The sequence below is a fragment of the Triplophysa rosa genome, linkage group LG8 (genome assembly GCF_024868665.1).
Source record: "Triplophysa rosa linkage group LG8, Trosa_1v2, whole genome shotgun sequence".
Lineage (NCBI taxonomy): Eukaryota > Metazoa > Chordata > Actinopteri > Cypriniformes > Nemacheilidae > Triplophysa > Triplophysa rosa.
The window spans coordinates 17,468,652-17,493,006 of record NC_079897.1 but is presented as its reverse complement, the minus strand read 5'-3'; the positions used below and the strand labels follow the sequence as shown (position 1 = coordinate 17,493,006).

General features: G+C 38.6%; 4 protein-coding genes across 12 annotated transcripts in view; 2 read left to right on the top strand and 2 right to left on the bottom strand.

Annotated features, from left to right (window-relative positions):
- Nucleotides 1–656: 656 nt before the first annotated feature.
- On the top strand, nucleotides 657–9,865 carry LOC130558170 (lysosomal acid glucosylceramidase-like). Of its 2 annotated transcripts, XM_057340443.1 has the most exons (14): nucleotides 657–788; nucleotides 1,056–1,097; nucleotides 1,207–1,332; nucleotides 1,583–1,684; nucleotides 1,802–1,910; nucleotides 2,024–2,116; nucleotides 2,194–2,324; nucleotides 2,432–2,512; nucleotides 2,690–2,851; nucleotides 3,010–3,069; nucleotides 3,158–3,247; nucleotides 4,411–4,528; nucleotides 5,545–6,169; nucleotides 6,271–6,415. In XM_057340443.1, exons 2-13 carry the CDS (start codon nucleotides 1,059–1,061, stop codon nucleotides 5,628–5,630), a joined length of 1,197 nt encoding a protein of 398 aa, XP_057196426.1. In that variant the 5' UTR covers nucleotides 657–788; nucleotides 1,056–1,058; the 3' UTR covers nucleotides 5,631–6,169; nucleotides 6,271–6,415. The 2 variants fall into 2 exon arrangements, with proteins under 2 accessions (XP_057196426.1, XP_057196425.1); XM_057340442.1 differs by lacking the exons at nucleotides 657–788; nucleotides 1,056–1,097; nucleotides 1,207–1,332; ... (7 more) ...; nucleotides 3,158–3,247; nucleotides 4,411–4,528 and adding exons at nucleotides 6,653–6,799; nucleotides 7,001–7,134; nucleotides 7,751–7,923; ... (3 more) ...; nucleotides 9,261–9,377; nucleotides 9,472–9,865 and having other exon boundaries at nucleotides 5,803–6,169; nucleotides 6,271–6,468.
- A 422-nt stretch (nucleotides 9,866–10,287) lies between these two features.
- On the bottom strand, nucleotides 10,288–15,505 carry rnf115a (ring finger protein 115a). Its single transcript, XM_057340444.1, has 9 exons — nucleotides 15,382–15,505; nucleotides 14,227–14,285; nucleotides 13,927–13,981; nucleotides 13,475–13,746; nucleotides 13,099–13,167; nucleotides 12,378–12,450; nucleotides 12,188–12,281; nucleotides 11,968–12,083; nucleotides 10,288–11,144 (listed from the first exon to the last, which is right to left on the bottom strand). The coding sequence occupies exons 1-9, from the start codon at nucleotides 15,457–15,459 to the stop codon at nucleotides 11,025–11,027; spliced, it is 936 nt and encodes a 311-aa protein (XP_057196427.1). The 5' UTR covers nucleotides 15,460–15,505; the 3' UTR covers nucleotides 10,288–11,024.
- A 511-nt stretch (nucleotides 15,506–16,016) lies between these two features.
- polr3c (polymerase (RNA) III (DNA directed) polypeptide C) lies at nucleotides 16,017–22,264 on the top strand. Of its 6 annotated transcripts, none has more exons than XM_057339991.1 (16): nucleotides 16,057–16,076; nucleotides 16,445–16,514; nucleotides 17,217–17,366; nucleotides 17,504–17,768; nucleotides 17,957–18,160; nucleotides 18,915–18,994; nucleotides 19,099–19,200; nucleotides 19,413–19,505; nucleotides 19,604–19,684; nucleotides 19,803–19,854; nucleotides 20,112–20,172; nucleotides 20,244–20,394; nucleotides 20,543–20,644; nucleotides 20,763–20,812; nucleotides 20,888–21,037; nucleotides 21,130–22,264. In XM_057339991.1, exons 3-16 carry the CDS (start codon nucleotides 17,220–17,222, stop codon nucleotides 21,209–21,211), a joined length of 1,620 nt encoding a protein of 539 aa, XP_057195974.1. In that variant the 5' UTR covers nucleotides 16,057–16,076; nucleotides 16,445–16,514; nucleotides 17,217–17,219; the 3' UTR covers nucleotides 21,212–22,264. The 6 variants fall into 6 exon arrangements, with proteins under 6 accessions (XP_057195973.1, XP_057195970.1, XP_057195971.1 ...); XM_057339989.1 differs by having other exon boundaries at nucleotides 16,062–16,124; XM_057339990.1 differs by lacking the exon at nucleotides 16,445–16,514 and having other exon boundaries at nucleotides 16,017–16,076.
- itga10 (integrin, alpha 10) overlaps nucleotides 22,257–24,355 on the bottom strand; it is a 32,620-nt gene continuing 30,521 nt past the window's right edge. For all 3 annotated transcript variants that reach the window (XM_057339981.1, XM_057339982.1, XM_057339983.1), the window contains 6 exons: nucleotides 24,174–24,287; nucleotides 23,965–24,072; nucleotides 23,640–23,753; nucleotides 23,411–23,506; nucleotides 23,080–23,193; nucleotides 22,257–22,369 (listed from right to left, as the gene is read on the bottom strand). In XM_057339981.1, coding sequence (XP_057195964.1) covers nucleotides 22,313–22,369; nucleotides 23,080–23,193; nucleotides 23,411–23,506; nucleotides 23,640–23,753; nucleotides 23,965–24,072; nucleotides 24,174–24,287 — 603 coding nt within the window. In that variant the 3' untranslated portion in view covers nucleotides 22,257–22,312. The remainder of the gene's footprint in view (nucleotides 22,370–23,079; nucleotides 23,194–23,410; nucleotides 23,507–23,639; nucleotides 23,754–23,964; nucleotides 24,073–24,173; nucleotides 24,288–24,355) is intronic.

The following is a 24,355-nucleotide window of genomic DNA, read 5'->3' as shown; positions in this document are numbered from 1 at the left end:
TACAACATGCGACATAATAATAAACTAATACGCGCTACTGGTAGTGACCAATAGGTGGTGCAATCATACTAGACAAACAACTCAAGTTATACAAGTTATATTCACAACCTTGCTGTATATCTAATAATAAACAGAAACGTAACATTAAAGCGTATGGTAGTAGCTATGGGTTATTATTTATATAATTTTATTATTACATACGTTAAAACAAAGCTTTCGTGTTATCGAGGCGAAAAGTGATCGAGGGAAAGTAGTAAACATCCACACAACAAAAATTTAAATGGTTTGTTTCAGTGTGGGATAAGATTTGTATACATAAAATGGTTTCTAATACTCCCATAGTTGATGTAACCTGAATGTAACAACATAAGTTAGAGAACAAAATCTGTTAGTTTTAATAAAATCAAACATGGCACATTAAAGTCATTATATGCACCCGCTATTTTAGGTGCGTTTCATTCAAATGTGTTGTCCTGAAAGACTTCAAGCGTTGGATGGTTGAGAAGAAATGCTCAAAATAACGGTTTTGAATAACATATTTTAATAATTTGGGTCATAATAGTACTTGCTGTTTGGGACGGGCTCTGTTGTCATCTTATTTTAGCTGTCGTACTTAGACATTTACGCGTAGACGTCATTTCCTGTTTTCAAACAAAGATGGCGACCTCCATCGACCGTGGGTTATGACAGCACGGTAGGACAGATTAGCAAGGACTGTGCGGTTATCGCTTTGCATTTCACCCTAGTGTGAATCGTTGTCTATCTAAACATCGGCTGACTTTTTAGTGGTAAGTTACTGTTATTTGTCAGTTGTGCTGCGTTGTTGTGTGCATCGTGGTGGTAGTCACCTCTTTCCTCATGCACATGCGACATTTAACATCGATCCCAGATCTCTTTCAGCATGACCCTAAATAGGAAGTTTCATTTTTTGCGAAATGAACCGTATCTGAATTTTGTTACCAGTCCACATACATTGTCTGTGCGAAGAGAGCTGTCACATTGTTTAACGTAATCATAATTTGTAAAACATATCCAAACTGCCTTTTGTCTTTCAGAACATGAATCTGCACAAACTTTCCTCGCGATTGCGTCCAGCAGTAAGTGTCTTTGCGTTTGCTATATGGTTCAGAACATGAAAGCTTGTTATCATTGAAGCAAGTTAAACATTTTACAGGACATATTTCATTTAATGCTTTTTATTACCAGGTAACACAGAAGTTTAGACACCTCCACATAAGTAGCAGTGGCCAGCAATTGGAGGCGGTTGCTGTGGAGACGGCATCAGCAGAGCCAAATCTCCTCTCAGTATTCAGGACATCAGAGCAAGATCCAGTATGTCTTTAAAGCTCCACACACATTGTTTATTATAGACAATAATCACCCATCAACAAATATGACATTAATATACCATATCACATATAAACCCCAAGCATCCTGCCAGAAAGGTATAGTAACATGCTAACAACCTGTCAGATCACCTTGGCAATTGTGTAGCATTTGTCCAAAATTGTCTATATATAAAATATGATACTCTGTGGACTCGGTATTGCTCGTCGCCTACCATCTATCCTTCCTTTCTCAGGCATGCCACTCAGAACAACAAGCTGGCCAATACTACACCCTCCCTCCGACTCACATCCACACACTCTTCCCTCATGGACTGCCTCCACGTTTCCAGTTGCAGGTACATGGCAGAACAGCTTTTAAAAATCCAAAGTGTAGAATAGCAAGGAAGTGCTTTTGTGATGACTTTTGTGCTACTTGGAAATCTGATGTATGCATATGTGTGTGCTCGTTCCAGATAAAGACATTTAATGAAGGCTGTGTGATGGTGAGGCAGCCCACACTGGAGCTCATCTCATACCTTAAAAAAGCAGATTACAGCAAGCCTCCCCTGCGTTATGTACTCTGTATCCTCGCATAGTCACTATGTTTCTTGATCCAGTGAGCTATATGTTTTTTTTTGCATTATGTTTGACTATAGAATATGTGTGTTAGTATCCTTATTAACCATTTCCATTAGATGGACTGCCTGGTTCTGGAAAGTCCATGTCATTGTGTCATGCCCTGCATTACTGCTACACTCAGGGCTGGCTGATCCTACATGTACCTGATGGTGAGCTGCGCTGAACCGCATACAATATACAAGATGATGGAAAGTCTGGAGTCTGATTAAGTTTTTTGTCACTATAGCACATCTGTGGGTGAAGAACTGTAAAGAGCTGCTTCCCTCTTCTTCACGCCCTTCACGCTTTGACCAGCCACTCCAGGCATCCCAGTGGCTGAAGAACTTCAAAATGACCAACGAGCGCTTTTTATCCAAGGTACAACTAGATGTGGTTATTGTAAGACCTATTTGATGCGATTGCTGAGACCTTTGGAGGTACTTTAATAAAGATATTTTGATCTATCATTGATCTCTATTGGACAGATAAAGACAACACAGCGATATGTGTGGACAAAGAGAGAAAGTACAGAGGAAGGGCGACCTCTTGGGGAGCTCGTTGATCAGGTGAGTTTTATTATGCATCACATTAAAATATTATTTTAAGTATTTAAGTATAACTCAAAGTAACTGTTACGTTTCTCTTGATCCTTCTTAGTATTATCTTTTATTTTATCTATAGCTATTGGCCATGTCTCCTTTGTAAGGCTTTATTAATAGTTTGTTAATCATTTTTTCAAACAGGGTGTGAATCGGGTTAAAAGCAGTAGTGATGTGGTGGGCGCAGTGCTGCGGGAGCTGAGGCTTCAGGCAGGGGGAGAGGGGGCCTTTAAACTCGCTGTGGCTGTGGATGGTGTAAATGCTTTGTGGGGCAAAACATCTCTTAAGAAGGAGGACAGGACTGTGGTATGTTGTTGTAAATTTGCATATGTAAAATATCTGTACATAACTATTTACATAGAAAAAGCTGTATTTAAATGTGTATTCTATCATTATATTTTATAGTTTGTTATAAGTACAGTTTCAATTAGTTTGACATCTGTTTTTCTATTCCTTTTTTACAGTGTGAGCCAGAGGAACTGACTCTGATTCATAATCTGAGGAAGATGTTGAAAAACGATTGGGTAAAAGAAGCTCTTACTAGCTATCATACTTTAGGTTTCATTCAAAACAAATTGCTCACTGTTAATTCATTCGCTTGTTTTGTCACAGAGCGGAGGTGCCATTCTCACAGCATTGTCTCAGACTGGGTCTCTTTACAAACCACGATCTGCTTACCTCCCCACAGAGCTCCTAGGACAGGTCAGTGGCCCACAGGGGTTTTTAAACTGAGGTCCGAGGACCCCCAGGGGGCCTCCAGAATGTTCTAAGGGGCCTCAGAATTTTTTGGAGAAACAAAAGACAGAAAAACGTGTAAATTTCTACTGAATAATAATACATTTATTTTATATAGCGCCATTAAAAGTTGCTTTCTCAAAGTGCTTCACAGCAGACATCACATTGGGTAAAACAACACAATGACAACACATTGTAAAACAACACAACAAAAACAAATAATCCAATCAAGTAGAAGCAATCCTAAAATAAAATGTTTTAAGATGAGATTTAAAAGTCACTAGTGAATTTGTCAGCCGGGAGAGAGTTCCAGGCTTTAGGAGCATATGAGGAGAATGCTCTATCACCCATGGAGTGAAGCTGTGTCTTGGGAACAACTAAAAGACCACACTGAGAAGAACGCGGATTTCGACATGGTGTGTAAGGCAATAACAGATCAGACAGGTACTGAGGAGCCAGGTCATGCAAAGCCTTTAATGTTAAGGATTTTAAAATCAATGCGGTACCTGACAGGGAGCCAGTGTAAAGACTCCAAACAAGAGAAATATGATCACCAGACCTGGCTCCAGACAGAATTCTAGCAGCCGAGTTTTGTAGTTTGTTAATGGAGGTTTTAAAGACTCCAGCAAGAAGACCATTACAATAGTCAATAAGTGAAAAAACAAAATCATTTATCAACCTCTCAGCAACTGAAAAGGACAACAAAGGATGTAAGCGAGCTATAGTTCTCAGATGGAATAAGGATGTCTTAACTGATTAAACAGATTAACCAAGATTATTGCTGTTTAATTTCTACAAAGAATATGTTTGTCATACAAAAAATGGATATGTATTTTAGAAAGGGGGTCCCTCGCAAAAGTTTAATCATATTTGGGGGTCCTTGGCATGAAAAAGTAAAAAAAACCTGTATTAAACTACAGAGGCATTTCCAAAAGTTAACAGAGCTTTGTGTATTTTCTGTTGCTTTTACAATTTTGCAAATGCCTCTCAATCTATTGCTGAAAGTCTCTAACATGGCCGTTTGACTGGACCATTGTGAAGAGATGTATTGTCTAAATTTGTTAAAAGGTCTTAGTGTATTTACACCTCTCTCTCTGTTTCTGTCTTCGCCTCTTTTTTCTTTCTTTCAGGAGGGGTTTGATCATATGGAACCTTTTGTTCCCATTTCTGTTTCCACCTACAATGAGATGGAGTTTGAGAGCTGTTATCTGTACTATTTAGACCGCAACTGGCTGCAGCATCCTCACAGTAAGTTTGAAAGTTGTGTTTACAATATGATGTCCTTTCTAGGTATTTAGGTCACAATGAAATAGACTCTTTGGGTACTGGCATGTTTGCTGCCTTTGTTTTCTCACCCCCAGCAAAGATCGGGAGCTTGTTGAGTGTCAAAATGAAATGATGTACATACCTGATGTCTTATTAACCGGATGAATAGTGAACAGTACACAAAATATAGGCAAACGTAATTGTACTGTCAGCATTCACAATTTAATTAAGACCAATGAAATGTATCAGCCCTGATTCTGAATGTCAGTGCTCCCACCAGGGCCATATTCAGGATTTTGGAAATACCGATGTCCAAAAACTGAATTTGTCCCAAACAAAAAAATTGACTTTCTTGATCTACTTTACATTTTAAAACGTTTGGAGTGCAAATTACATAACAATTGCTAAAACCATCTCTGTCTTTTCATGTTTATTAGTAATGATGACAATACACATGATCAATTGATATTTTTATACAAATACTACCAAATATCACCTGTCTTTCATAAAGGAGCATAATGCATTTGGGTTTGAAATTACATAAAGGTGAGTGATAACAGAATTTCCATTTTTGAGTGAATTGTCCCTTTTACTTTTTTTGTGTAGCTACAGAAGTTGCAGACAATTAGGTTTTTATTAAAAATAGGTCAACTTAAAATAATATAGAAACAGAATTAAAGAACGAGAATTTGTTTAAAAGTGATGCATTTGAATTATTTACAAATCATATAGTTGTTTTAATAGGCTAACCACAACCTGACACTTAAGAGCGCTGTTAAACAACTGAGGTAGATCAGATCTGAGATCAGTTATAGGCGTTTTCTACTAAATTGGCAGTACTAAAAACATTTTTTTTTTAAATTCACGACAAAACTACCGAGGTCTGGACCTCGGGGACCTCAATGGTGGGTACGGCCATGTTATGTAAACATGATAATTCTGACAAAACTTATTAAGGCTGCATGAGTAAACTATTTACAATGTTTTTGTTCTACCAGGTCAAACTGAAGAAGGAAAGAAAGAACTCATCTTTCTCAGCAACAAAAATCCATCCATCCTGGATCGATTGTGTGCCTTTTTGTAATGCAAATCTCTCTCTCTCTCTCTTTCTTTCTCTGTGTCTGTGCACCTGTAAATCATGTGAATTCCTCAATAAAGTATTGTAAGCAAATTTCATAATAAATATTTAAAAAACATCTACAGCCTTTATTTCACTTATACATTTTTAATTTGAAAAAATATTTCGCAATAGCTTTGATTTAAAGAAGAAAAGTAGCGGCCTATGAGAGGTCACGTTATGGAGGTAGTGGTCATGTGACCTCATTCTGCCTGAGAACCCGGAACTCAACAGCACACAACAAGTTGCGTGATTGACCGTTGACAGCGCAAAAACTGTATGCTACACGCGAAGCTGCTGAAGACGACGAAAGAGGACAGTAATGATAGTTGTATATCCGTTGCTATGACTACGCTGAACGCGGTTACCTTATATGGAATAAATAGTCATCGCACATTGAAAAGAAACGTTTTTAGTTGTTCACATGTAGCAGGACAAGTGACATCTCATTGACAGAATGAGAGAAGCCGCTCTTTTGCTCATTGGAGTGATCAACATTCTAAGAGGTATGTTTATTACGTTACTGTAGGATTGTATATGATCAAATACACATTCGTCTGTTAAACTGACTTGTATTCTTATGCATGTTTGTTTCTCATCTGTGTAGCTGACAATAACTGAGATTGTCAAGCACTGTACTTTGAACATGGTTCGGTCGTGTGCGAGTGCAATGCGACATACTGTGACTCAATTGGCCGGGTTGGGTTGCCAGATTTGGGGCAGTTTTTGTCGTTTGTCAGCAGTAAAGCTGGCAGCAGACTACTGAAGAGTCAAGGCAAGTTTCAGAAGAACAGCACAGGAACAGGTGAGTGGTCTGAAAATAAATTATTTAAAATGAATAAATATTGAAGGTAATTAACTATTGGACTGGGAATTAAAGTGCAAGACCAAATATACATTTTTTAGAACTTTATTAAAGGTTTTAAGTAGCACTGCTGAGTATTCACTTGATATCCATCCCCCTTCTTTCCGTCTTGCCTGAATCTCAGCTCTTAGAATTATTCTGAATCCCAATCAGAAGTATCAGCGCATTAAAGGATTCGGGGGAGCCATGACAGACGCAGCAGCCATGAACATCCTCTCCCTATCTCCTGGAGCTCAGGACCAGCTGCTCACACAGTATTTCTCCCCAGATGGTGAGACAGAGATCTTAGAAAGTGAAAAATGACGGATGAAGGCAGGTAAAAAAAAAAAAAGTTGTTGAAAGGAAACAGAATGGAATTTGTAGGTGACTGACACAATAAGCATGTATCCTATAGTATAATATGCCTTAAATCGTTTAAGTACAGGTTTTAAACTAACTGCTGTCATACATAAACTATATTCTGTTGTTACAGGTATAGAGTACAGTTTCGTGAGAGTGCCTATGGCGAGCTGTGATTTCTCAACTCGCCTCTACACATATGCTGACACACCAGGAGACTATGAGCTCCAGAATTTCACACTGAGTAAAGAAGATATTCACATGAAGGTATGGCACACAAGCATTCACTTACTAATAATGCTTAGTATGTACAATACAAAGCAGGTGAATTTTCTGTATGCATAAAGAGATGATACTACATGTGTCAAAAAGTTTTAAATATTCAATATACAGCAAAGTTTACTGCATGCAATGTTTTATCCTACTATGCAATGCACTCGATTTGTAGATGGTAATAATTGTATATTGTGCTGCTGTGTTCAGTAAGCTAGTATTAAAGTCGTAGTTCACCCAAAAATGATTCTTTCATTATTTACTCACCCTCATGTCATTTCAAACCTGTATTACCTTTTTTGCTGTGGAAAACAAAAGATATTTTGAGAAATGTCTCTGTGGTTTTGTGTCCATACAATGGAAGTCAATGGGGGCCGATGTTGTTTGGTTACCGACATTCTTCAAAATATCTTCTTTTGTGTTCTGCAGAAGAAGAAGAAAATCACACAGGATTTGAATTACATGAGGGAGTGTCAATGAAAGAATTTTCATTTTTGGGTGAACTATCCCTTTAACAGCCACTATTGCACAAATATGTAAAAAAAAAAACATCTGTATATTTAATCAGTCTTCGTAATCATGTTGTAATTTATCTCATCTGTTTTCCCAGATTCCCCTGCTGCAGCGAGCCCAGTCTCTCGCTGCCAGACCTCTGTCTCTGTTTGCTAGTGCCTGGAGCGCCCCTGCCTGGCTAAAAACAAATGGTGCACTAACTGGAAAGGGCTCCCTCAAAGGAAAGCCAGGAGGCAAAGAGCACAAGACCTGGGCTCAGTACTATATCAGGTATATTGAGGAGCCTAATTTTGCATCTAAATATGAATTACTCATTAGGTCTGCTTTGTAAACTTGATCACAGGTACAACACTGTATTTGATTGTAGTAACAAATACACATTACATGCATTTTAAGGCGCCTTAGTTCCTTTTCCTGTCGTGCAGATTTCTTGAGGAGTATGGGAAGTATAATCTTTCGTTCTGGGGGTTGACGTCAGGGAACGAGCCCACCGCGGGCCAAATGACGAATTACAGCTTTCAGGCTTTGGGATTTACGCCGGAGACACAGCGTGACTGGATCGCCCTAGATCTGGGTCCAGCGCTCCATTCCTCAGCATTTGCCAGCATCCGCCTGATGATTCTGGATGATCAACGACTTCTGCTTCCGTACTGGGCCAAAGTGGTAAGTAGTGAGATTGTTCAGATGAAAAGAAGGGTGGTTAATGTTCACGAAGACGCAAAGGGTGGCAAAAGCTTATTTATCTTTGTCTCTCTTACTATTTGTACGCCCTGTTTAAGGTTCTGAGTGATGTACACGCAGCACGCTATGTCCACGGCATTGGCGTTCACTGGTACTTTGACCGTATCGCACCTCCTGACATCACCCTGGGAACCACACACCACCTCTACCCAGAGTACTTCCTGTTTGCAACAGAGGCATGCTCTGGATGGAATCCAGCAGATCGGGGTGTGCGTCTGGGCAGCTGGGACAGAGCAGAGGACTATGCACATGACATCATACAGGTACTTGATGATGTTATATACTTCAGGGGTAAATTAATGATTTTGAAATCACATTATAAAATTAACATATTTAAATAAGATATTTTTTTCGTCTCGTCGTATCTCTTGCATAGGACCTGAATAACTATGTAACAGGCTGGACAGACTGGAACTTGGCTCTTAATCAGGGTGGTGGGCCAAACTGGGTGAAGAACTTCGTGGACAGCCCTATCATTGTTGACCAGAGTAAAGATGTCTTTTACAAGCAGCCCACCTTCTACAGCATGGCCCATTTCAGGTAAGATTCATTTAGGGCACAGTCTTAATGCTGTCTGTTTAAAGCTCTTTCATGAAATTGTATTAAGACTACCTCTAATGAGTGGAAGAAGCTTTCACTGGCATAGATGTTTAGTGCTGGAATTTAATCACTAACTTTATAGTATGCACTTTGCCTTTATGTAGTTATACCTGGGTTGTGTACAACTATGCTGTTCTTCTTTGACCTCAGTTATATAATCCAAATTATTTAAAAAAAATGCTCAACAGAAACAAACGTCTTTGAAATTGTTGCCTGATCATCATATCTTCTGTCAAAGTAACTGTCATTCCCTTTAAACCCAACAGCAAGTTCCTGTGGGAGGGGTCACAGAGAGTGGGCGTGTCCATTAGTCAAAGCACTGTCCTGGAACTTTCTGCTTATATCAGACCTGACGGTTCAGCAGTGTTGATCATTCTCAACAGGTAAGAATGTGTGGTTATCATACAGGCTCAACCGGTTGTTATGGAGCGATTACATTATTAGTGTTTGATACGAAATGTTTCTGAATCTCTGCAGGTCTGAAGAGGACGTGCAGTTTGACGTCTGGGATCAAACGTTGGGCTTTTTGGCATCAACCGCTCCATCTCACTCTGTTCTCACACTGCTGTGGAACAGACAATGACTGCAACCCAACACTTTTGATTACCTGTATATGCACCTTAAAGAGTTGACATTTCAAATTACTGAATGATTGTAGCAACCATAAGTGAAACATTGATTAATGACTTTGACAGTAAAAAGTGTCAATTTACTTTTTTAATGTATGGATAATTAAAAAATATTTCGATTTTGTTTTAACTAATTATGTTGATGTGAAAGCAGTATCTCATAACTTACGGTCTTGCTGACATTTCATAAGCAAACTTGTACTGAAGCTATGTGCAATTAACAATAAAAAACTGTTCACAGACATTTTTTCTGTAAATATTTCTATGGGTGTTCAAACATTACACAGCGCTTTGAAACACTCCATTCTGATTGGTCAATTATGCCATCCAATAGTCTGATATCCCTCAACCACCACAGGCTACATTAACTGTGTTTCACATATTTAAACAAAGCGCTTGATATCAAATCAACATTTTGTGCGCAATTACTAATGTGATGATCTAGTCACCCTGTCATTGTCTTCCTCTTAGCGTCAGGGTCCTGATCACCCTGTGGGGGTTTGTTTAGCAATAATGACAGTCTGACTGTACATATGAATGTCTGAATGCATTTGCTTTTGTTAATATAACCAATACAGGTAACCTTATGTCACAGCAAGATCAACATATTTCCTGGATTTTTTCCTGGTTTTATTATTAATACATCATGGTCATACACATCATATAATATATATTTATATATACTTTAATATTTAGCAATTCGTCATTTTCAATGTTTTTTTTTGTCTTCCTTACATGAGTTTTCCAACTAAAATTATTTACATTAGAAAAAAACATTGCAATAGAAATGAGAGTGAAACGAAATTGGTCTACAGCAATTAAACAACAGAATGAGGCCGATGGGTTTGTGACATTTACACATCCGCGGTGAAGGGAAGAAAGCAAAAAATGTCTAAACCTTATGACCTCGTGGAGTAAATAATAAAGGATGTGAGGAATGAGAGACCTGGGGAATAAAGTGGCTTTCATAAACCGCAAAAACACGGCACCCCATCCCAACAAAAATTCACATTGAATGATAAGAGGTGCTATCCAGGGAGTACAGTTTGTCTCTATGGGAAACATAACACTGTACAATCTAAATACAAGCTGAGGGCTGTTCTGCCATAGCCTGACCCTACCCTCATCTTCCATTGTTTGTTCATTCAGGGTAGGAACGGGACAGGGTATGCTAGGCAAAACGCTGCAAAAAAATATTTTGGAGAATATTGGGCAGACACCAAAATACAGCGGGATACATCAGACGCAACTGAGAAGGCTGCGTTAGACAAAAGTAGTAAACAAACCGTAGTCATGTATGTTGGGATGATAAGAAAGAATGAACAAACAAGAGGGAGAAAAAAAATAGACAAACAGCGGGCCACAAAGCTCGGCTGAGACGGGTGGACGCGTATGTGTGTCTCAGAAGGACCATCTCTCTGGTGTGCGGGGATCAGTGTTTAGAGAGGAAGGCTCTGATGGGGACTGAGTGTCGTTTTCATCTTCATTCAGGCTCTTCCTGCACACAGGACACGTGTCGTGCTTCAGGGACAAAGAAGAGAGAAATTCATGTTAGTGACCCATCATGATTCTTCCCAAACCCACGCTCTTTACAGCCTACACAGACTTCCGAGGCTACATCTGAAATAGAACATCGTAAGTTGATATGTTTATAACACAGTGTAACAAATTTTTGTTTTTATAGTTCTTGTACAATTCTGTGGTGCTAATTATTGTGGTAATATTTATTTTCATGTAACATCAATTTTTTAGTGTATATTTAGCTCAAGTCAATTTTGAGCTTATATGACTAATTACGATGTATCTGTATATTGCAAATAAACAAAAACTGTACAAATTTTCACACATTTTAAAAATTATTTTCTTAGAAACAAAATTTATAGTATAATGCAATGTAAGTTTGGATAAAAGCGTCTGCCAAATGCATAAATGTAAATGTAATATAAATTTGCTCTGTTCAATATATCAGATGTTTGTATAAAAATAATAAATCCTTTCTTCAAAAGCACTTAATATTTACATTCTTTTTTGAAGTCTTTACTCATTACCCATGGAGACCTGGTATTAGAATCAATTTCGGCAAATCACATCACAAGTGGTCAAAGCTAAGCACAGGTGTGATTGTTCAAAGCATTTTGTAATAAGATTTTATCAGACTTTATCCGCATGCAATAACACACCTACATAGGCAAATCTTTAAAGAAATCTGATCATAAGTGGTTACAATAGACTCATGTACTACCAGGTGTACACATCACTTGTGATCAGACATCTACAGAGAAATGTTATTAACAGGTGTAAACAGAGTTATTCTCTCTTACATTCCCTACAATGTTTCTCCTACCATTTCAAGCCAGGGCACGATGCAGTCGCTATGGAAGATGTGGTTACAGGGCAGCTGCCTGACTGGCTCGCCGACCGTGTAGTCTTCCTTACATACAGGGCACTCCATATTGCAGTCTAGAATAGACAGCAAGCAGCGGGTGAGAATAACATAATTTCAGTAGATGAGCGTTGCCATAAATCTTCAGACTGGTAGCAAAAGAAAATCAGGGGAGACTAACCAGCCTGTTCCTGAGTGATGATGATGGTGGGAAGGGAGGAAATTTTCTCTTTCTCAGCAGGAGGGGGACCTGTGTTCTCAATCTGACCCAATAACTGTATGAGAGAAAGACACACATTATCAGCATTTATATCTAGAGGCAGAGAACTGGTAACATCCACCTGTGCATGATCAGTCCTCTGCTCAACTACCTGTGTGATGACTGCATCCAGACCCCCCTGTCCCCAGGCGTAGTCCCCTGGGTTTGAGTGCAACATGCCTGTCCTGACACACAAACACAAATATCAAGATGAGTTAACATATGAATTCATGAGATTGACTGAAACACATTTAACGTTGTTATATACAGTATATACAATTATATATTATTTCTATCTACATGCACCTTGCATGGAATCACCATGTTGTTTCTACAGTAGCCCTAAACGGAAAAACTGCTCTACAGAGCAAGTTTTGTAAATACAATATCTCCTTTGGCAAAGAAGCGAAAAGGTGACAACATGTTTGTCCTGTGAAAGCCGTCGTAGTGCTTCGAAAGGGAGGGGGGAGCGGTGCGATTTGCAACCTCAACACTAGATGCCGCTAAAATCTGCACATTGCTCCTTTAAGCTATTGACTATTATAAATAATTATTGAAGCTCAAAAAAATCTACAACGTAAGCAACTATATAAGTGACACTATAAAAGAAAAGTATTACTAATGATATCAACACATTAATAAAACGGTGTGAATAAAAGTTTATAACGTTTAGTTTACTTCACTTAGGAACTGAAATAATGAAACTGGATTAAGATTACACTTTTAAAGGAAAACCAATGTCAGCAAATTCAAGTTATTTTTTAATATACTCACAGTCCTAGTAATAATTGCATAGCCCAATTCAGCTCAAAATAGAGAATAATTGTATTTACCATGACAGTGGAGGAGATCCTGGTACTCCTGAATTGGCAAAAAGACCAGCGAGAAACTGCTGTACTATTCTGAAAGGCGAGAGGACACATTAGTGAGGAACTGACACTGGTGCTGGGGATTCTTCCAACTTCCTTCATTTCTTGTTGACATTTCATGAAGTACTTTATTCATCAGCTGAATCACATACTTGCACAACAGCAGCCAAATAACATTTATATTTCAACCTATAACCAGTCAGTCAAATTTGTTTAACCGCTACCGAATATTCAAATAAATAAATAATATAATATATTAATGTAATAATAATACAACATGAATCAAAAATGGTATAAACAAGCACAACAAAGTGGAACTGTGTGTTAAGGAGGAACCCACCCCTCAATGGCAGGAGAGCGATCCGGTCGACTGGTCCCTCTGGATCGGAACCTCCTTTGACTGTGCAGGCGTGGAGGACGACCAGGACCCCAGTTTTCCCCTCCACCTAAAGGGTCCCCCAGGGGCCCACCAAGCCCACCTGGCACGATACGGCCTAATGACCCCGCTCCAAGACTCCCAGAGCCACTACCACCTCCCGGGATCCGCTCTGAGTCAGGACTTTCTAGATCTAGACTGAACGAAGGCCTCTCCACAAACAACAACTGCCATAGCTACAGAAAGAAGGGTGGGAAAGACAAAGATACGTAAAGATGAGAAGGAGCAGTACAATCTATTTAGACCCTACTCTAGTTCTACCTGCTACAAAAAGACTTATGTATGTAAATGGATACACACAACGTGCACCTAAGACAAGTAAAAATGGGAAGTTTGGAAGGAAGGGGTCCACATACCTCAGCAAAATGTGAAGCCGTGTCATCGAAGTTATTTGAACTACTGTCCAGCAGACTGAGGGGAAAACAATCACATGCATGTCAGATCTGGAACTACAATGGTTCATTATAGTACAGCTTAAAAATGGTAGTCTTAAAAACTAGTTTTATTGTTTATGCCCATTTTATCAATTCAGGCCATACAACTGAGATACATTTACTCCACAAGATACTAAAAGATCCACTGTCTAGCAGTGCAGGAGTTGCAACATGCCATTAGATACAATGAATAAGGAAGCGCAGCAGCAGTAAAAAGCTCACCTTGAGTCTTCTGTAACCTCCTCGATGAAGCCCGAGTCACATCTGGGACATATATACTCCTAAACACACAGCAAACCACAATGAAAATACAATACATTTATAAACAAAAAAATCACACTGTTGATCACACTTCCACAACACTGTAAACAAACAAACAACTAACATAAGTGTTTTTGTAAAGAACATTTGCATAGCCCCAGAACACATTCATTTGAATTTTAAAGCAAAAGGGCTTGTAGGGGAGAGGCACTCCCTGCATTATGGGTCACACCAATTGCAAGGTGATTCAAGAGAGACTGCTTCTGTATTTTTTGCTCAGATTTGAACAGGTCAAGTCAGGTCAACATATGAGTGTATAACAAAAGAAGGACAATGAGTGCTTGACATGCAGTACCGTGTGAAAGGCTATTTTGTCACACTGTTTACACTTTAGGTAGGAACCTGTTTTACAATGAAGGGTTGTCTCATGTCTCTGTTTAGCAACACAAACAGGTGTTTACAGAGATAAATGGGTTGGAAACAAGGGATTACACACAACTCATGTTCTTTTGGCCAACTTGTGGATTGACTTTAATGACACAATGAAAAACAAGTGCTGAGATGAACACTGTCATTCACATATATCAAGAACACACATAAATGCGACATTATATTTCACTGTTACTAAAACAGAAACATTTCGCTTTCGCTTTGAAAAGTCTTGGTTGTCTCAGTCAAAAAAAATACACGTTTTAATACATTTCTATATGGTAACAATATAAAACAATATGGCGTATGCAAGGTGAATGTGTTTTACAAATACAAAAAGTCGACGTTTATTACAGAAAACACCACACACAAAAAACCCATCTTCAAACACAAGACGTTCACTCGACTGTTGAATGACTGTTAGCGTTTATGGTGAAGAAAACATATCTTTCCTATTCTACCTGGACGAGAATAACCATCCATAAGACAACGATAAACACACGTATTTTAGCGTGTATTTACACAAACAACAAGACACAGCGGGCCCCTCACCCACATCAGGCTGATAAACTGCTGCGAGCTAACATGCTAACTTTAGCACAACAGCTGAACCAAAGAAACCAACGACAGAACTGAAAAAACCCGCGACCACGAACAGACGACGCGTTACAACCGATGCGAACTCACCGGCAGTTTGGGGCTTACTTCACCCCTACAACAGTGACAGAAGAAGCGATGCGGAGGAATCGCCGCAGCCTCCGCCATATTTTCCGTGAAACTGTCCCAAACAGCAGCAGCGCTGGCCGTCGCTCCGCCCACTGCAGAGGGAGGTGCTCCGCTCTAACACGAGCTCTGCGAGGTTCGATTCATTTTAGAGAATCGATTCACTCAGCCAGTTCCTTGCAATCTGTCTGTTCAAAGAATCATTTAAGAATATTCACTTATTGCATTGGTGGTTGCCAGCCGCCGTTAAAAACAAACCAAGAAGAAGATTGCATTGGACTACGATATTTCCTCTGCTTGGAGAACTACGTAAATACCATGTTTTAAGAATATGGGGCGTAAACATTAGTAATCGCACCACAGTACCACTACAGTACTTTATCATTTACCCCTTGAATTTTTTTTAACGAAATAAATATTAAGTTTAATATCGCTTTTGTTTGTGTTTTCAATATGTCGTCATCACACCGTTTTTATATGTCAAACAAAGCTGTTTACCGCCCTAGTGCTTAAACGCTGTGCGAATCGCTTCAACCGAATCAAAAGAATTGGTTCAAAAACGACGATTTGTTTGTTAATCGGACGTCACTAGACCTTCACGTGATCATACCTCGGAAGCTCTTCAATGCTGATGGTCATACAACGATTCGGCAACACACGTGAGATCTCAAAGTTGATCCAAGCTCTTCAGTATAGCTCTATTTATGGTATAGTTTCATCTTTGTGCACGTGCCTGTATGTGTGCAGTCGTAGAAATGTGTGGGGTGTATGATTTGTTTTTAAAAAGACCAGACAAATACACATTATACTGTACTGTACTGTTAGCTTGTGTTATTACCCAGAAACAAAATTCTTTAATAGTAGGTGTATGCTGTAACGTCGTTGCTTATGGTCTTACTGTATTTCTCTTTTATGTAAGGCAAGGTAGTGAATAACCTACAGCTTGTAAAGAAATGTATGATGTAAATGTTCAGGGTCCGCTTTTTCTTCCTGTCCTGGGTGAATGCTTTCTGGTGATTTATTACAGGTTTAAAACAATATTAAGTGCAGAGGATTCTCTTTAGTTGGTGTATCCAGCTTTCAGCAAAAGGAAAATAGTAAGTATATCATTACGAACTAAGGAATTAATTCCTCAATTACAAAAAATAAGAACTAACGTTAGGTATGTTCAAGATTCTACCTAGATAGATACAATAACCGTGAGAAGTTGGTGCCACTGTCATAAAAAAATTACAGAAAGTCTCTGAAAGATTATTATCCAGTTTTTATAAGATCCCATATTTAATGTGTTATGATTTAACTGGAGGAACAATAACTGTAGGAAGTTTATTGACAACCGTGGTCAATGTTGCCAGGTCTTGCTATGAAAACAAACCCATAAAAATCCTGAATAAGTTCAAATCCACTTTATTAATTTTAATACAATTAAAAGTCTTATTAGGTGGAGAAAATGCTATTATAATTGGACCTTGCAAAAATAGCTATTGTACATTTGCCAACCGTTGCGGTTATTTTTAGTCCCAGAAATATGTTTTTTAGTTTATTTGTATGAATTAAAAAAAGAAAAAAACCTCATACCGTTGTCATTAACCAAACCAACCAGCACCAAAATGAATCGCAGCATCACAACATTTTGTATGTGCGGTATTTTTGGAGGCAAAATGGGAAAATGAATTGGATATTTATTTATTTTTGGAACCGTAGTATTTTTCTCTGTTGTCGAAATCAACAAGATTAAGGAGTGAAAATGTATCAAGCAATCCATTTATTGTTTGTGAAGTTAATTTTCTTTCTTACAGCAGATGACGGCACAGGAGGAACGTCTGTGTGGGCTGCTGCTGCAGGAGCACTTTGGAGAGGTGGTGGAGAAAGTGGGCACTCATCTCCTCCGCAGTGGCGTTCTGAACCTACGAGCTCTTGTTCATGAGACCAAACTTCCTCTTGACTTGGTGAGCACATATAGGTCCCCCTTATCCTGATAAGACATCAAATATTTTTCCATTTCTAATGTTTCTTGTTTTATCTTTTTGCTGAGTAAGTCAATTTATAATTCTCTGTTTTCCTCTTCAACACACACTTCTACTAGGTCAAGAAGTCCGTGTGTGTGCTGGTGCAGCAAGGGATGTGTTCGTTTAGTGCAGGGCGTCGTGGTCCAGGGGCACCCGTGGAATACCAGATCTGCTGTGAGAAAGTTCTGCACATGCTTCGTTATCCACACTACATCTACACAGCCAAGAGTCTTTACGGAGACACAGGGGAGCTCATTGTTGAGGAGATACTGCAGAGAGGTCAGATGACTATGAGCAATACAGTCAGTACTGTAGCAGACAGACTCACCCACAATATGCCAGGTAAGTCCTACGTATAATGCACAGGAAGCTTACATTACTGTTTGTATATTTATACATAACAGAACTTAAATAAATGTCATTGTGAAGAAATAACATGGATGAAAGGAACAGAACATTACGAAGTCTGAAATTGTCTTTCTATCAATTTTTTATGTCTTAACTTATGTTTCAAACACTTGTCGCACCAGAGGGCCAGTGTATGGACTACAGTGAGGTTGTCACTGCATTTTCCCGCTTGGTGGAGACTCATTTTTTGCAGCGCTCTCCCTCCGTGACCCCAGCAGGATCTTCAACCTCGGGTGGAGCTGACTCTAACCCTCCTGCTGTAACGCAGCCCATCCAAGCAGAGACCCACCCAGACTGCTACAAACTTCCTTACATCAATATCAGTGGTGAGTTACTTCAGTCAGAGGTGGATGACACTATACAGTATTAGTGAAATATAAGACTTTCTGTTTCTCATAATCTTTAAGACCTTTTGATCTAAAAGCTTTTGCTTTAATAGTTCAAATTTAGTTTTCCAGAGAAATATTACAATTTATAGCTTGTGCCGACAAATCATTTCTTTACAAACTCTTGGGAATTAGGGGTGTACACAATACTGGTGTCATGAAAAGTCGCACAATTATGATAGTATTACAATATTTGGAACAAAATTAAAAAATAAAAGTTCATTTGAAATGAATATAATAAAAAAATTAAAAATGGACATTAATTGGCATCTTTTGTTCCGACACTTACATTTTTGCAATTTTACGGGTCTAATATATGCATGGGCAATTTATAACACACCAAAGACACATAAAAACACATGTTCGCGCCATATGACCCCTTTAAGCCAGGACTAGGCCTTAGTTAAACTAGAATATTTAAGTCATTTTTAAAAAGCATACTTTACAAAAAAACATTAGTATCCGTCTTGAGACAAAACAAATGTACTGATATATTTTAACATATGCCAGTGAAAGTTGTTTTAGAACAAGACATCTCTAACATTTAAATTAGTCTGGGACTAGGTTTAAGGCCTGTCCGGGAAACCACCCCTATGAGAGGACTTTTTGACACAGTAAAAATAAAACAATCACTACATTTATAAGACCTGAAAATCCTGCTTTCACAGTTTTAAAATAACGTATGTTTTCTCAGGTAAGGGGAAACGGAGACGCAGTGATGATGGTGATGCTGACCAGAGCACTGCAAAGAAAGCCAAGACTGACAACAGTGAGGTATTTCAGTGGAGATAATGACATCACGCAGACTCTCATGTTTATTACCGAAGCATTTAATCTCTAAAATTGTCAATTTATTCGTTCGCTCTCACCATATGCAGTTTGGCGATGAAGGGATCTACTGGCAGGTGAATTTCGAACGGTTTCACCTGCACTTCAGGGATCAGGCCATCGTTAGTGCTGTTGTCAGTAAACTTGATCAGGTGACTACAGCTTTCCTACAGCAACCTTCTTCTGATGTGCTGTGAGATAATATTGGGCTATGGACTGATGTGTCTGGGACTGAATGTTCTGGGTTTTCACGTTCTGGGTTTTCACGTTCTGGATTTTCACATTTAGGTTTTCTACTCAAGGGAAATAGTAGTACAGAAGAATGTAGGTCTGTTTCGCCTAAAATTCTCTTCTTTCCCTGCAGACCAGCAGTGAGATAGTTCGAACCATGTTACGAATGAGCGAGGTAACCACGCCTGCTAATGCTGCGTTCACTCAAGCTCTTTCAGCCAATGAGGTAACAGACAGACATGCATTATATTTGCAGATTTTTCGTTTATTAGATGTTGGTTTATGTACCACTATCATTTGATTGTGCTTCCTTTTTTCTGTTAGATTTTCCGAGCTCTTCCCTCCACTTACAACATCGCCAGGCCGATTTTAGACCAATACCTCACTCTCCTTGTTGATGATCCGGTATGTGTACATATCTACACACACAAATACATGCAACTTCATATCTGATGTTTATTCAAGTCCTAAGATGATCTTTTCATTATTTCTCCCCCTTTTTTCATCTTGTCCAATCCTCCAGATGGAATTTGTTGGGAGAACGGGGGACAGCGGAGGAGGGATGTTTGTTGTCAGTATCCTTTAGAAATAAATATGAACCACCTAAAAGACAAAGGGAAGTTTTCCATGCCTAATGTGCATTCAAATCATATACCTCAGAATTATGTTTCATGTAAAAAAGGAGCCAACAAAGTGGCCTCCCTCATTGTCTCCAACAGGTGTGATTTCTGGCCCAAGCTGGACAAAGCATTACGGTTTTCTGTAACTAATTTATCTTGTAAAGTAGAGGAGAAAAAATAATGGAATGGTTGATTCTTGACTCTGTGGTTAGATTTGCATCGTGCACTGGCTAACCTGGCCAGAGCCACTCTGGAGTCTGTGGTCCAGGAGAGGTGAGTAGGGTTTGTGTTCATCTTTGTTCTTTGGTAAGTTTGTGTCATTATTTAGCAATGCTTTGTGTCAGGTTTGGTTCCCGTTCTGCTCGCATCTTTCGTCTGTTGCTACGGAAACGACACCTGGAGCAGAAGCAGGTGGAGGATTTCGCCATGGTTCCAGCCAAAGAGGCCAAAGACATGCTGTACACACTTCTGTCTGAGAATCTGGTCCAGCTACAGGTACGAGTTCTTTAGGTTTCTCTTTATCACAGGACATGTGATTGCTAGAGTCCTGCATACACACAATATATATGTTTATATAAAAATAAAATAACCCTGTAGTCATATAATAAGGTTTTCTCTCTATTTGTCTCTTAATGATATGCAGGAAATCCCAAAGACACCAGACCACGCCCCCTCTCGTACCTTCTATCTGTACACTGTGAATCAGCTGCCAACAGCCAGATTACTGCTTCAACACTGTTATAAGGTACAAAGCTCACACAAACATAGTCTTAAAATGTCCAGTGTGAATAAAATGTGATGTAATGCACCTAATGTGTGTGTGTGTGTGTGTGTGTGTGTGTGTGTGTGTGGACTTCATACAGACAGTTGGAAACCTGATCGAGAGAAGGCTGTACGAGACCAAAGAGAACAAGCAAGTGCCTCTTTTTTGAATATGAAAACATTAAAATTCTCAGATCATTGAATTAATTTGTTCATTGATTGACAGGCGACTTTTGGAAAAGTCTCAGCGAATCGAGGCCATTCTGGCATCGCTGCAAGCCACTGGGGCCGAGGCCGAGCAGCTGACAGAGGTGGAGGAGATGATCACAGCTCCAGAGAGACAACAGCTCGAATCTCTACGGCACCACATCAACAAGTACCGCACATCAAACTCCACTCCGCATGCCAGTATGACTCACAGGATTCATGTTAACGTTACATCATCGTCTTTTTTCTTTGTTCTGGCAGGTTGGATTCCAGTGAAAACCAAGTGGATGAGACCATATTTCTTATCGAATCCTACATCAAATCCACAAAGTCCTCACGCTGAGCGATATTTAGATAAATGCAGGCTTGTTTAAATAAACACGTTTATGTTTGATAAACTTGAGAACAGAAGTGAAACTGGAGATAATGGGTCACCAAAAAGGGTAGAATTGTTCCTTTAACGCAGGGAGAGGTTGATCCTTATGTGAAAGTGGACACTGAGTATTGTGTAGTTTTATTTTGCAGTGGGTTAAAATAAAGATGCAATTTTGTTTTATCTATTGGTTTTATTTATCACTGTCAAAAAAGCAAAAACAATTTACAACCTGTGCATTGACCTTAAAAACAGATAAGACGTTGTGATTTCTAACAAGAAAAATAATTAAATAAACTAATTGCTAATAAACTGCTTGTTTAAACTTAAATACAGATTTCATTATTTTGATTTTCACAAATAGTGCACTTGCTTGTCCGTCTGCTCGTTCATTTCATACAATGCCATTGTAAATAATCTCACTCCTGCCATGAAACATTTAACCTGTTCAGTGGATTGTAACTTGACCATTATGACCCAGCGGGGTAATGGACTGACCCACAATGAATGTGTTCCTGCTGAAACATTCAAAGTTCTCAGTATTTACTGTACATTTTGGTTAATTAGGTTTGGCTTTCAGCTACCTGTATGACACTTCAGTATAGGGGGCAATTCTCACTATTAACTAGTTGTTATTAGCATGCCTGTTATTGGCATATTGGCTGTTTATTAGTACTCATAAAGCACATATTCTGCATGACCATACTCTACATCCCTAATCCTACCCAATACCTTAAGTTAACAACTACCTTACTAACTATTAATAAGCAACAAATTAAGAGTTTATTGAGGAAAAAGTCTTAGTTAATGGTTTGTTAATAGCGGGAATTTTCCCCTATTCTGAAGTGTGACCGTGACATTTTCTGCTCCGTTTAAAACAGTTTGCTGTTCAAATCCATTCAACAGATGATTCCTCAAAGCATGATAGCATGAAAGGCACGGTCCAGAGATTGTGTCTGTGACTGATCATGGATGAATAAGTGTTTCTGGAGCAGAATCAATGATCATGTCTAAAATAGGAAGTAATGGTTGTAAAAAAAATCCCGGTTGAAACTTGTTTCCACTCTGTGCTCAGCTGTCACTGTTCTCATCCTCCTCTTTCCTCTGTTTCCTCGAGAAAAAGCCCAACTGTACAGAAACATTAAAAAACATGGATTAGACTATAATTATTACTACTGTAGATGTAAGTAATGACACACACAGTGTTATTTCAGTGTTGTGATTTATGTTGGGTATGAGATTAATGTTGGTAATGTTAATATACAGCTGGAGACAAAAATTAAGAGATTCTTTCAAAATATTTTATGTTTTTCTGAATTTACTATTTATAGGTATGTGTTTAGGTAAAATTATGATTTTTGTTTCATTCTGTGAACTACTAACAATATATTTTTTCAAATTTCAAAAAAGAATATTGTTTCTATTTGCATTTATTTGCAGAAAATGAAAACTGAAGAAACGGGTCAAAATAACAGAAAATATGCTCTGTATTTTTTCAGATCTCAGATACTGCAAAGAAAACAAGTTCATATTCACTTTTTTAAAGTAATACAACCGTAATATTTGTACATGTATTTATAAAAGGTACAAAAACAATTTTTATGTGATAACCTTGATTTTTTTATCCATTTGCATGTGTCTTGTCATTCTGTCAGTCTTTCCAAGCACTTGTTTCCAATATATAGAAATGTATTATTTAATATACTGTGTTACATTTTAAACTATACTATTTTTATATAAACGACATTTTATATAACTCTATTTTATATAACTATTAAATATATTTTTGTTTTGTAAGGGATGATCCTGATTGAGGTTATGTCGTGCTGGTACCTTACCTTCCAAAGGATGAATACTAAGAGGGCGAGTAGCAGCAGTCCTCCAATGATACTGCCAATCAGAATCCAGAGTGAAATTGGGATCGAACGCCCCTTCAGAACTTCCAAAACTGTCTACACACAGCAGCAATATGTTAGAATAAAACTAAATTAAAAACCTAAACAGTGTCTTAACAAATTTCTTTTTATTAAACGATCAACTTTAATAAGCATAACTGACACTGCAAAAAATGACATTAGTTATGATTAGGTAATCATTTTATGTAAATAATACAGTATATCCAACATATAAAGTTGTTCAGTGAAATGATTGTCTAGGAAGTTCTCTCACCTCCCTCAAGAGGGCAGCATCTCCTATTGTAATCAAATTGGACTCCCGAGCAGACAGCTGGTAGGAGCCCACTATTGTCACTGCTTTGAACTTGGCCTGACATAAACACACAAAGGGTAGGGTTTTTTGTGTGATGCTTGGAAACATTAGATATACTAAAGTGTGTGTGTGCGAGTGTGTGTGTGAGAGAGAGAGAGAGAGAGAGAGAGAGAGAGAGAGAGACACTCACCTGTCTAAAGAAGTTGTCATGGATTCTTCTTGTGATGCGGATCTTGGCCATCTCTCCTTTCAGTAGCTGCTGCACATTACACATGACCTCCACACACCACGATGAACTGCAGTTCTGAAAATAATAACATAATCCATAATGTTTGCTCTACTTACATTTTCTTGTGCCATTATGCTCTGCTCATTCAGTGCTCATTCCTTTTATTTATCCAGAAAACAGTGACCAGATGAAAGTTATGGCTTTACAACAACATAGGATGATAAAACGATACAATTTTGTGGCACCTGTACACATCATATGTGCACAGGCCATTCAATGTTCTCACCAACAGTTCAGTTTTCTTCATGTCTTCTGGGTGAAGTGGACGTACATCTCGCTGCCTGGACTTCAGCTGAGCAACATCACTGACTATCCTGCAGTTTACACCTGATGCCTAAACACAGAAACAAAGCTTTCGCTCTATAACAACACGTCAACTGAACTTATTGTTCAACACACACACAAACAACAGATAAACAGGCGAGCGATACTAACATTCTGAGAGAAAGCATCAACCACTGTCGCAAAAACTCTGTCCCCTGAAGCCACAGACGGCAAATTGACACTTAGCTCGAGATTCCTGATGGCGTAACAACCCGAGTTTTGCACCTGCAAGAGCAGAACACATACTATTTTAAATTGTAAACATACATAAACTTGTATTAGAAATGTTCCTG

Bases quoted from the DNA above. Each gene is read 5' to 3' on its own strand.
- rnf115a (XM_057340444.1), bottom strand. From the start codon at position 15,459: ATGGCGGAGGCTGCGGCGATTCCTCCGCATCGCTTCTTCTGTCACTGT. The intron at 12,084-12,187 runs GTTAGTCTCCCC...TGTCTATTCTAG, and splicing joins CATCACTCAGGAACAGGCTG to ACTGCAATATGGAGTGCCCT. The intron at 11,145-11,967 runs GTAGGAGAAACA...TTGTCCCTGAAG, and splicing joins TCGTGCCCTGGCTTGAAATG to CACGACACGTGTCCTGTGTG.
- polr3c (XM_057339987.1), top strand. The intron at 20,645-20,762 runs GTACAAAGCTCA...GACTTCATACAG, and splicing joins TGCTTCAACACTGTTATAAG to ACAGTTGGAAACCTGATCGA. The intron at 21,038-21,129 runs GTACCGCACATC...TTGTTCTGGCAG, and splicing joins CTACGGCACCACATCAACAA to GTTGGATTCCAGTGAAAACC.
- LOC130558170 (XM_057340442.1), top strand. From the start codon at position 6,715: ATGACAGACGCAGCAGCCATGAACATCCTCTCCCTATCTCCTGGAGCT. The intron at 7,135-7,750 runs GTATGGCACACA...CTGTTTTCCCAG, and splicing joins AAGAAGATATTCACATGAAG to ATTCCCCTGCTGCAGCGAGC. The intron at 9,378-9,471 runs GTAAGAATGTGT...GAATCTCTGCAG, and splicing joins GTGTTGATCATTCTCAACAG to GTCTGAAGAGGACGTGCAGT.